This window comes from Aythya fuligula, chromosome 6 (genome assembly GCF_009819795.1).
Source record: "Aythya fuligula isolate bAytFul2 chromosome 6, bAytFul2.pri, whole genome shotgun sequence".
In the NCBI taxonomy this organism is placed as follows: domain Eukaryota; kingdom Metazoa; phylum Chordata; class Aves; order Anseriformes; family Anatidae; genus Aythya; species Aythya fuligula.
This window is the reverse complement of record NC_045564.1, coordinates 9,862,473-9,873,374: the sequence shown is the minus strand read 5'-3', so window position 1 is coordinate 9,873,374 and position 10,902 is coordinate 9,862,473. Positions and strand designations below refer to the sequence as shown.

General features: G+C 47.0%; 1 protein-coding gene across 7 annotated transcripts in view; it reads left to right on the top strand.

The window, feature by feature from the left end:
- The first annotated feature begins 747 nt into the window (after positions 1 to 747).
- AGAP1 (ArfGAP with GTPase domain, ankyrin repeat and PH domain 1) overlaps positions 748 to 10,902 on the top strand; it is a 345,403-nt gene continuing 335,248 nt past the window's right edge. For all 7 annotated transcript variants that reach the window (XM_032190230.1, XM_032190227.1, XM_032190225.1 and 4 more), the window contains exon 1: positions 748 to 931. In XM_032190230.1, the coding sequence (XP_032046121.1) occupies positions 769 to 931 (163 nt within the window). In that variant the 5' untranslated portion in view covers positions 748 to 768. The remainder of the gene's footprint in view (positions 932 to 10,902) is intronic.

The following is a 10,902-nucleotide window of genomic DNA, read 5'->3' as shown; positions in this document are numbered from 1 at the left end:
AGACGTTTAGATGTAGAGCTTAGGGATATGGTTTAGTGGGGACTGTTAGTGTTAGGTTGGAGGTTTTACTCGATGATCTTGAGGTCTCTTCCAACCTAGAAATTCTGTGATTCTGTGATTCTGTGATTAAGGCTGGGAAAGCCCTCCGAGACCACCTGCTCCACCCTGCCACCAATGTCACCACTATACTGGGAAGGGTGGGGGGGGCTTTCAGGACGGCGCTCCGCGGACTACATTTCCCAGCGCGCCCGGCGGCGGGCACGGCCGTGTGACGCAGGGGAGGGGGGCACGGCCTGCGTGTGCGTGAGGGAGGCAGAGGAGAAAGACGGGGGGCGGAGGGGAGGAGGAGGAGGAGTAGGGGGGGGGGGCAGCCCGGTCCCGGGGCGCGCGCGGAGCCGTTAGGACCGTTACGGCCGTTGGGAGCGTTGAGGGCGCTGAGGCGAAGGGAGAAGGAGATCAAGGGGAGAGGGAGAGGGAGAGGGACGAGGGGAGCCGGCCGCAGGCTGCCGGCGGGACCGGCCGCCGCCACGGAGCTGAGGGAGCGGGGCCGGCGGCCGGTCCGCAGCTGGCAGGGGGCCGCCGCCTCGCCCTGCCCCGCCGCCATGCAGTGAGGGCGGCCCCGGCGCTGCCCCCCCGGCCCGGTCCCTCTGTGGCGAGGCGCTGCCGGGGAGCGGGGGGGGGCCCGGCGGGGCGGGGAGAGGGGACGGGGACGGCGACGGCGACGAAGAGGAGGAGGAGGAGGAGGAGGAGGAGGGGAGCGGCCGCACCATGAACTACCAGCAGCAGCTGGCCAACTCGGCAGCCATCCGCGCCGAGATCCAGCGCTTCGAGTCGGTGCACCCCAACATCTACTCCATCTACGAGCTGCTGGAGCGCCTGGACGAGCCCGTGCTGCAGAGCCAGATCCGCGAGCATGTCATCGCCATCGAAGGTGAGCCTCTGCCCCCCCCACCCCCCTCCCCCGACGGCTGGACCCCGGACCCCGTGGGGGTTGTTTGTTTTTTGGGGGGGGGCTCGGTGCTGCTCTGAGAAGTTGCTCTGCTGGTGTGCAGGCGGAGCGGCGTCCTGCGAGCAGCGGGGTGAGGTGAGAAGGACGCTGCCTGCCTCGGAAGGGCTTGAGAAAAAGCGATATTTGCTGTTCCGTACAGCTCCCACCGAGACACTGAGTGCACGGGCTCCGTTTCGGTGTTTTATCGAGTAAACAAGATGCACAAGCGGATCACGGGGCAGCACTCCGTGCAATAGTGTAAAAAAAAAAAACAACAAACAAACCCACGGGTTCGATAGCAAGATGGAGTTAAGTCTTCTAAGCTTAGATTTATAGGTATCTGTCCTCAAAGCAGTGCTACAGATGCACATCCTAAGCACTTCAGGAGTGCAAAACGAGAAAAAAATCACGTTGGGAACTCTGTAGATATTTTTCTTTGCTACCACTGGAGTTAAAAAGAGCAAACAGCATTGGCTAAGAATGTGTCTTTAAGAAGAAATCTTTAAGTTATTTTGCCTAGTCGTTTAAAGCCTTGTGTTGTGTGCTTTTGCCATTGAATTAGTCTGCCGCTGTTTTGGAAGGGATTCAAGCAAGCAGAGTATGATGTATAGCATCTGAAATAGAGAGCTGGTTACAGCCGTCGGGTTTTGATGGCCTCTCTCCTCCTTAAAGCATATATCATAAAGAAAGTAACTGGGATTGTGACTTCAAAAGCTAACTGATTCATCTGACTGGAGCCATGCGGCTTGAACGAATGGGCAATGTGGCATTAAACGGGGTACCATCAACATTTTAGGGGGAGGGGGCAATAATCCTTGTTAGTGTCCTGCATAGCAAGCCGGGGAGCCTGGCAGCGCCTGTCACGTATTGAAGAAGGCAGTTTGATGAGCAGACTTGGCTGGGGACTGAGTATGCGGTGGAGGTTTCTGCGTGTTGCCTATTGTACTTGTCACTTGTTGAGATGATGATGAGTGGCTGTCAGCTTCTGCGCCCCTCCTGGGAGTCCTTCCATTTGCTCTCCTCTTTCATGGAAGAGATGGAAACTTAATATATGTTGTGGGAAGGGGACACAGGCACCACTGTTCCTTTTGCAGTACTGCTGGTGTTTGGATTTCTGTGGGATAGATGATGTCCTTCAGGGGGGAAAAAGAAGATATATATTTAGTGGTAATTAATGCATGTCTATGTGGTTCTAAATGTCATGTTTCTTGATGCTTAGTGATGCAGCCAAGCTTGTGCAGAAGTGGGAGGAGGATGTGAAGTGTTCTATGTAGTTATCTCGCTAGCATGTGACTCGCATTTGTCTTGTCAAGTATTAATGGCTTGTTACCTAACTGGAGCTCCGTTCCCTTGTCACTCACAAAAGCTCTAAAAACAAAACAGCAGCCTGCAAATGTCTTTCAAAGGCAAAGCTGATGAGTAAAATTTTTGGAGACAGTTTGCTGTCTAACTTGTGTTGGACACTGAGTCATGCAACCAGCACATCTGATTCATGGGAAAGATTTATCTAGAAAAAGTGCCTATTTTAGGTAATTTTTCATTTGGAGGGCTCTTGGAGTACATGTAACCCTGAATTTTACATATATGCAATTTTTAGTAACAACAGCAAAAAGAAGAAAGGCTAAGAAAATTCACCTCACTCCTGGGTTACAACTGCACCAGGTTGTGTATTTTGGTAAACCTCCTTTGACTATTTTTCTGTAAAATTAGCTCCTAGCTTTACATGGTAACTCCTTATTGCATGTTTGAGGGTCTCATCTGTTTTGCTGCTGTTGCAGTCTCGGAAGTCCTTACTGAGCTGAGTTGAGTGTAGTAATGATAGCTCCCTAACTCACATGAAGCCTTTTGAGTTCAAGGTATTCAGCTTTTTTTACTGATAGCGAGGAATTGTGGTGTTGGCACGTGGCTGAGATGAGAAAATATTAAGTAACTTTGTGCTGAAATAGTTTTTTCCAGTGGAAAAAGAAACCATACCCTTTAAAGAAAAGAATGTAGTCTCGTTAGTTCAGGCTGCTCTAAACCATAACTCCAACCAGCATGTGCGCCTTGATCAGCTCCGATAATTCATACTTGCTCGAGAGAGGTTTTTATGGATCTGGAGGAGAACACACTTGGAATCTAAAGCAGTTTGAGACTCAATTCAGCAAAGTTACACTATTAATTATTCTCAGAATTTCTTTTTTGTTATAGATGTCACTGACTTAGTCTACTTTTTTTTTTTTTTTTTTTTTTTTAAGGATTTTATTGGCAGTGTAAACTATTTTCTAGGCTTTGAGCTCTGTTAGAGGAGTGCCTGGGCACACTTGCTGGATCAATGACCGTTTCAATAATGTGAAATGAAGCTGGTCTTCCAGCAGCAACGATTCCTCGTATTCAAGGGCAGGAGTTGTATCTAGTCCTAAGAGAGCAACTGCTGACTGCTAATTGTGTCCTGAATTGACGCTTTGATTTGATTTTTTTTTTTTTTTTTTTTTTTTTTCAGAGACGTCTTTCCTTGTGTTGTCCTGAGTTTGGTGTGATAATTGCTAAAACATTTGTGTGATATTGGTTCGTTAGCTTTTCTACACAGGATGAAAGTGCTAAGAGCTGGTTACTTTCAGGTTCATGCATTTCACAGTTGCAGAGTTAAAATTGGAAAATTGAACAGAAGTATGGGTTTTGTTATGAAATTCATAAGTAGCCAAGGAACTTGAGGTGCTGTTACCGGTTCTGTGGCTCATGAGCTGAGCTCCATCAGTAGAGGCATCAGTACTTGATCAGCATTCAGCGGTTCTTGTATCAAATATATAGAGTACTTAGCAACAGAGAGAAGGAAACACAAGTAGACTTCAGCAGTCTTTAAACTGCTGGAAACACCTTAGGTTTTTGAGACATGATGCTCTCGAGGTGTGAATGTGGTTATGTAAGGGTAGGTAACAGCTGGGTGTATCAGTTCCCTTTTCTCTTGTCCAGAATGAGGCTAGTGCTGTGTTGCTATAAAATCTGAAGAGTGATGCGAAACCAAAGAAAGGGAGTCAAGCAATCTGAAAATTTCATTTCTAATCCTTCATGAAATAATTTTAAAACAACCAAACAGGGTCAATGTCGTCTTCTTGGCTGATAGTCCATAAAAATACTTTTGCTAGTGTACTTCACTTGGTACTAACAGGCACTAATGCAGCAGGCGTTGAACATCTGAAATAGTTTGCTATCCTTTTACGCAGTGGCAAGCCTGTCAAAACACTCTGCTTCAACATGGGCTTTGAGCAGATTTTTGTATCTATGGGGAAGACAAGAAGTATCTTCAATCCTCTGCTAATAAAACAAAGCCTAACAACCACACTTAAGATACTGGCTTCAGTGTGCCCTGACAGTGATTTGAAAATCTCTGTGGTCTGTGGTTTTTTTTTTTTTGAGAGTTTTTGGAGGTTGCTGCTTTGAATCTTACAGATGCTATACCAAACAGTGCTCGGCTATGAAGAGCTGTGCTCCAGAGCATCTTGTGATTTCTATTTTAATCTTTCTGTTAAAGAAGAAGGAAAAAAGAAGGCATTTCAAAATTGTTTTGTGAATGCTAGTTTGGGTTTTGAAATTATGATTAACTATTTCCTTTCAGTCTTGGGACTTCAGAAGTCATCTCAAGCTTACAGAAGAGACGAGATCTGTGTGCTTGGAAATAACATGTTCAGGGCAGTGCAGAGATCCTGGTGCATTGGGGAGTGGGTGCTAGAATGGGTAGGTTCTTTATTTTTTCTTCAGTCACTTTGAAACACATTTCTTGATAATAAAGAAGCCCGGGGTTGAGTGAAGGCTCTTGAAGTGCAGGTTAAGGGCACCTGTCATTGCTGTGGGTTTCCAGCTGTGTTTTTTTCCCTGCCATGGCCCTTCTTTCCTTGGAGCCCTCTGCTTCATGACTCCTTAAGTGGTGGTACTGAGGTTCTCTGTCTCCCAGGAGCTATGTTCGCTTCTGGGGTTGAGATAACAACAGTATTTTAACACATATTGAGACTGAGCAATGAGACAAACTGGGTTTATGTACAGTTTAAAAAAAAATCTGCTGTGCGATATGAGACTACAGGCAGAAATGACAAGGATGCCAGCGATGATCTTGTTTTGTCTCCCTGTTCTGGAAGGGAGGCTGCAGCGAGGAGCTGTGGATATCTTAGTGACAATGGACAGGATGTGAGCAAGGAGTCTCAGGTTGTGCCGGGGAGATTTAGATTAGATGTGGGAAAGGATTTTGTCACTGGCAGGGCGATGGAGCACTGGAAGGTGCTGCCCGGGGGTGGCAGAGTCCCCATCCCAGGAGGTGTTTGGGGCATGGGGCTTAGGAATGGGGCTTGGTGGTGGGACCCAGTGGGTCAGCCTGGTGGTTGGACTCGATGACCTTGAAAGTCTTTTCCAACCTATGATTGTTTGTTGAAAATAGGGGATTTGTCCTTAACGTGCCTGTTTGTGATGAGGCAGGGCTGAATCGTTGCGGTGAAGTAGACGCTCCTTGATAATGTACAGGGAGCTCGTGGGAGGCTGCCAAGGCTGTCCTGCAATCAGCTTGTGCTGAGAGTGATATCAAAGCTGCAACTTGAAAACGATTATAGCCGCTCTGAAAGCTGAATACCGGGCACCCCTTTTACTTAGCTCTTTGGTTGAAACAGACTTAGGAGATCAAGCATCTGTGGATCTCCCTGCAAGCAAATAATTAAGTCAAGCAACTGGGAAGGAGAGTTTGGGAGTACATGTATGTTGTAGTATTTAAATAAGTCAAAGGAATGATGGTGTAGTTCAGATATTTAAGTGTAAATGAGCAAAGCTGAAGAAATTAGTATTGATGAGACAGTGGCATCTTGAAACCTTAGTACTACTCACCCTATTCAAGCTGTCTTACTGCTGTGCTTTTTTAAACTGTGGATCAGTCCATGGGATTTGTAGCTTTATCACTACAGCTGATACTCCAAACGCTACAAACAATGATGCAAATCCATTTCGTATGGGTGCCAAAATGCTTTAAAATGGTTTTGGAGGCAGATTATGACATCTTAGCATGCAAAACAAGGCTACTTTTTGCTCACTTTGCTTTTCAGGTCTGCAAAATAAATAATTTAAGATGTAGTAATTTGTCTGGCAGGAGTCCGTAGTCTTGCACTGAATTTTACTTTGAGGAAAACTTTTAGAGGCCGTGCCTGGGGAACAGTTTTGTAGCGTGGCCATCTTGTTTCAGATTTGTGGGAGAGAGGGCAACAATAGAGCATGCCAGGAATGTGCTTTTTTTGTGTTTTGTTCCGGGGGATTCAATTCATGTGGTTCAGTCAGATGTAGGGAATCCAGTCAATCTGCACCTTGAATATCGTGCTCAGTTTGGGGCCCCTCACTACAGGAAGATGTAGAGATGCTCAAATGAGGATGCTGGGAAGGGCCTGGAAACAAGGCTGAGCTGGGGCTGCTTCATCTGGGGAGAAGGATGCCAAGGGGAGGCGTCGCGGCTCCCTACAGCTACTGAGAGGAGGCTGTGGCCTGGCAGTGCCCGTCTCTTCCCTCAGGTGGTGAGGAGATGGTCTCAAACATTGCAATGGGCAGCCTGGGGCAGTGGTGGAATCCCTGTCCTGGGAGGTATTTCCGAGCCGTGTGGATGTGGTGGCTGGGCTGGATGCTGGAGGTTTTTTCCAACCTAGGTGATCCCGTGAGTCTGTTACCCAGGCTGCGAGGTAGCTGCTCTCTGGCTGTGAACTCTACTGAGTGAAGCAAGGGGGTTGAGCCTTGCAGCAAGTGATAAAAACTGTGAAAATACCATGTATTCCATTAATTCCCAAATACTTATGGGGTATACTTAAAAGTAGCCCATCAGACTACAGTATACAATGGAAAAAAAAGCATACTTCTCTGGAGAATGGTGGAGTTTGGGAATGGTGCCAGGCAGATGAGGAGTGCCTCCACAGACCTCAGGAATACTTCGCTCTCTGCTGCATCACAACTGGGAACTTGTTTTGTCCTTACCGATGAGAAGGGTAAATGGCGCTGTTGGTATTTAAGATAACGCGAGTGCAAAATAACGTAGTAGCTGAAATAGAGAATTCATTTGCATCTTAACTGTGTGACCTTTTGCTTACAGCGCCTTTAAAGCATCGTTTCTGCAATTGTTGCTTTTTGTGTTAAGGTTACCCTTTCTGACTTTGATACATGCAGCTTTCTACCATTTGTGGAAAAAATCAAAAATGGTTTCATACAGTCAGTGAAAATTGCAGGGGATAAAGTTCCACTATTCTGAACAAGGAAACATTGCTTTAAATGTTTTTGGTAATCCTAACCTCCATGAAAATAGGAGATTTGTCTTCTGTAATATTAGTTTTTGTCCTTGACCAGCTTCAAGGACTGCTTGTGCTTCATGTTACCTGTACTGGTGGGGAGCTATGCTAAGCTTCTCTTTTGTGCTCTGGCTTGTCTTTATACCATGCGATAATCGAGCAAGGACTGCCGGATATGGATGGGCTGCAGGATGTTGCTTGCTTGTTTTAAGGGCTCCTGGGAATCAGGCACCATCAGGACTTAAATATGGCTTTGTGGAGAGAGACATCTCTGCACGGAGCCCTGTGGCGAGGGTGTGCAAGTGTTGCTGCCTGGGTGGAGGCAGGAGTACTGGGGGCCTTGGGACAAAGACCCCAAAGGGTCTGGGACCAAGTTGGAGCAGGGGGCAGTGACACAGATCCTGCAGCTGTCCCTCTACCCCCTGACTTCAGCAGCCCTTTGCACTGCAGGGCTTCCCGTGGTGCTGAGGCTTCCTGGGAGGCTGCAGCTGGCTGCAGACCCCTGAGCACCAGGCAGCACTGCTGGGCTGGGCGGGTGCCGCAGCCCTGGCACAGGCTGCCCAGAGCCTGGGGGGGCTCCTCCTTGGGGAGCTTCAGGAGGCGCCGGGACCTGGGGCTGGGCACCCTGTCTGAGCTGAGGCGGGATGGAGGAGGTGAAGCAGTTGCACTGAAGAGTTCCTCCCCGGGGGCAGCACTCTGCACCTCTCCTGGCTGGGCTTCCCCAAGCTCCTGCCAGCCCAGCTCAGCGGCCTGTCCCCCTGGGGGTGGCTGCATGGCCCTCTGCTGCCTCGGCTGCTCCACGTTGTCTGCAAACATGCTGCAGGTATGCTCTGCCCTGTCATCTGGGGCATTCATTAAGATGTTAGATGGGATCGGAGCCAATATTGACCTTTGGGGTGCACAGCTGGTTACTGGCCTCTGTGGTGGCAAAATTGTTAGTATTTCAAAGCAAGAGGTTTGGCTGAGAAGCTTATCCTAACTAAAAGAACATTCCTTTGAGCTCAAAGCCAACAGTCTGTGGTTTTCCCAGCTCCCTGCTTCTGAGCTAAGACAATACTGGGTGTGCCACTCCTGTGGGCTCCACCAGGAGCCATCTCTCCCTGTCCTGTTATCACTTGATTGATTCCCTAGACTTGTGGCAGTTAGCAAGCTTCTTAAGGAGTGCATCCCTCCCAGGGATGCATACCTGTCCTTGTTAACACCAAGATGATAGTTTTTCCTCACCTCTCTCTCCAATCACTTGGCAGAGAACAGGAGAGCAGAGGATGAGATGGAAAAGACAGCATTTACATGCAGTGAAGGGAGAGGGTTCAAGGGTGTTCATGAACTCCCCAGCATGAGGGTAGAGGGTGGCAAATAGTTTTTCGAGTGACAAGATTAAATTTCTTTTAAAAGGTTGTTATAAAGTCAAGAGTATTTCAGTTCCCTGTGTCTATATATCTGGAATGGCTTTTCAGGAACTTTTTAGTCATCTGTACAGCTTTTGATCCAAATTTGCAACTAACGTGTACTTCTGTTTCATTTTGATAAGGTTATAAATACTGCAGGAATTTTGTGATTAACCCTAGAAATTAGGTAACGATGTGGTCTCACTGTGGCGTGCTCAGGCAGCTGTGGAAATATGTCCTCATAGAAAGTTCCACCTTGTGATTACAAATGCAAGAGGAAGCAGGCATTGTTTGGATTCCCTCGTTCCTAGTGCATCCATTGTGGTGCAGCTAACAGCTCCAAATCTTCCTGGAAGTGTTTAGTGTTTCTTTCAGAAAGAAGATGGAAGCAGATGCATTATTTATCCGGTCTATACACATCCAATCTCATTAATGCTATTTCAGGGTTCTGACTAACATCATCTTTGGAGGCTGTGCAATGCCACAGATGAAGGGCTATTGAGATGACAGTGCATTTCCAACTCAGTGAGCGGCTTGGCTTTCTTTCCCCCCCCTGTTGCTTCAGTGAGCCACTTGAAGAAGCAAGCACAAAAATACAGGGTTGATGTGACCGAGGTGTATAATTTTTGTGTCTCGTGTAGCAGCTTTATTTGCTTACATACTTGGGCAATGAATGTAAGCCTAATGATTAGACAACTATTTTATTTGCTAATTTCCCCTTCTGTGCTTAAGGAAATAAATACAGGCAAGCAAAGTGACTCTTGCGAACACTGTAATTGAGTCCGTGGCTTTAGCTGTATTGCAGTACATCTGTGGCCTTTTTATTTGTTTACATATGAGAAACTTCGGACTTGTATTGGTTTTTATCTTTTTTTGTTTCATTTTGAGGGAATTGAAGGGCCATTTGTAGCCTAGATGAGAGCAATTGGACATAATTTAATATGAAACCTGGAGGAAAATTCTCCTGAACTTGAATTTGGTAGTGTTTACAGTTTCTATTAAACTAAAGCTGCAGATGATGTTCTTCCTGTTAGTAATTTTTCTATGAATTTATACCCCTATGTCTGTACTTCAGAGCTACAACTAAATGTGGGCTGGCAGTGTGCCCAGGTGTCCTAGAAGGCCAGTGGCATCCTGGCCTCCATCAGAAGTAACGTGGCCAGTGGGGCTAGGGAAGTGATCATCACCTTGTATGCAGCAGTGGTGAGCCTGGGGTCAGGGGTCTTGGTCTCTCCCCTCAGGTAACAAGTGATAGGACACAATGCAATGGCCACAAGTTGCGTCAGGAAGGTTTAGGTTGGGCATTAGGAAGAATTTCTTCATGGAGAAGGAGGTCAGGCACTGGAACAGGCTGCCTGGGGAAGTTGTGGAGTCACCATCCATGGCGGTGTTTAAGAGACGTGAGGACGTGGCATTGAGGGATGTGGTTTGGTGGTGGGAGGTGTTAGGTCAGGTTGATGGATGGACCTGGTGATCTTGCAGGTCTTTTCCAACCACATGACTCTGATTCTACATTTTTCAGTAGCAGAACCAGGAGGACACAGCAAGATGGGCACTACTGCAGGATATTTTAGCGTCCTGTAACCAGTAGTGTGAGAATGTGCAATTTCTATTATTTCACTACTTCACTTAGCATGCTCAGAAGAAAAGCCAGGAAGCCTGTCTTTTAGGTATCACAGCAACTGTGTTCTCTAGGGGAAATGTGCTAAAAGCATGCCACTGGCTGCCAAGGCAGCAGTCATTTAAATGTATCCCACTTAACTTTGCAAATGTTTGTGTATCAGAGTTAACTAATTGTGAACCAAAAGCAAGGCTTTTTGCATCACTTGGTCAATAACCCAAGAAAGATTTCCTGTTTTTAATCCAGCAGTGAATTTCCCCAGAGATACCAGCCGAACTCAGGAAAACACACCCAAACCAGAGATGTGGGGAAAAGGAGAGAGACGTTGAAGGCTGTGTATGGATTGATAAAGCACAGTTTAAATAAATCTCCAAATGGTCCCTCATTTTCCCTGTTTTCTAGAATGTCACCGCCAGAATTAGTCATTTGGTGAACCTACTTAAAGTGGTTTGAAGCTTTATAATCATTTCAATGTCACGGAGACAAAGATCCAGTCGTCTAGGCAGCCTTCCTGTGGCAGCTGTCCTAACATTACAGCTCGGTGAAGAGAGGGTGCCAACTATAGCAGTCATGACCTGCAGCATTTCTGGTTACGAGCTTGCCCTGCTAAATTACCTGTATTGCTTT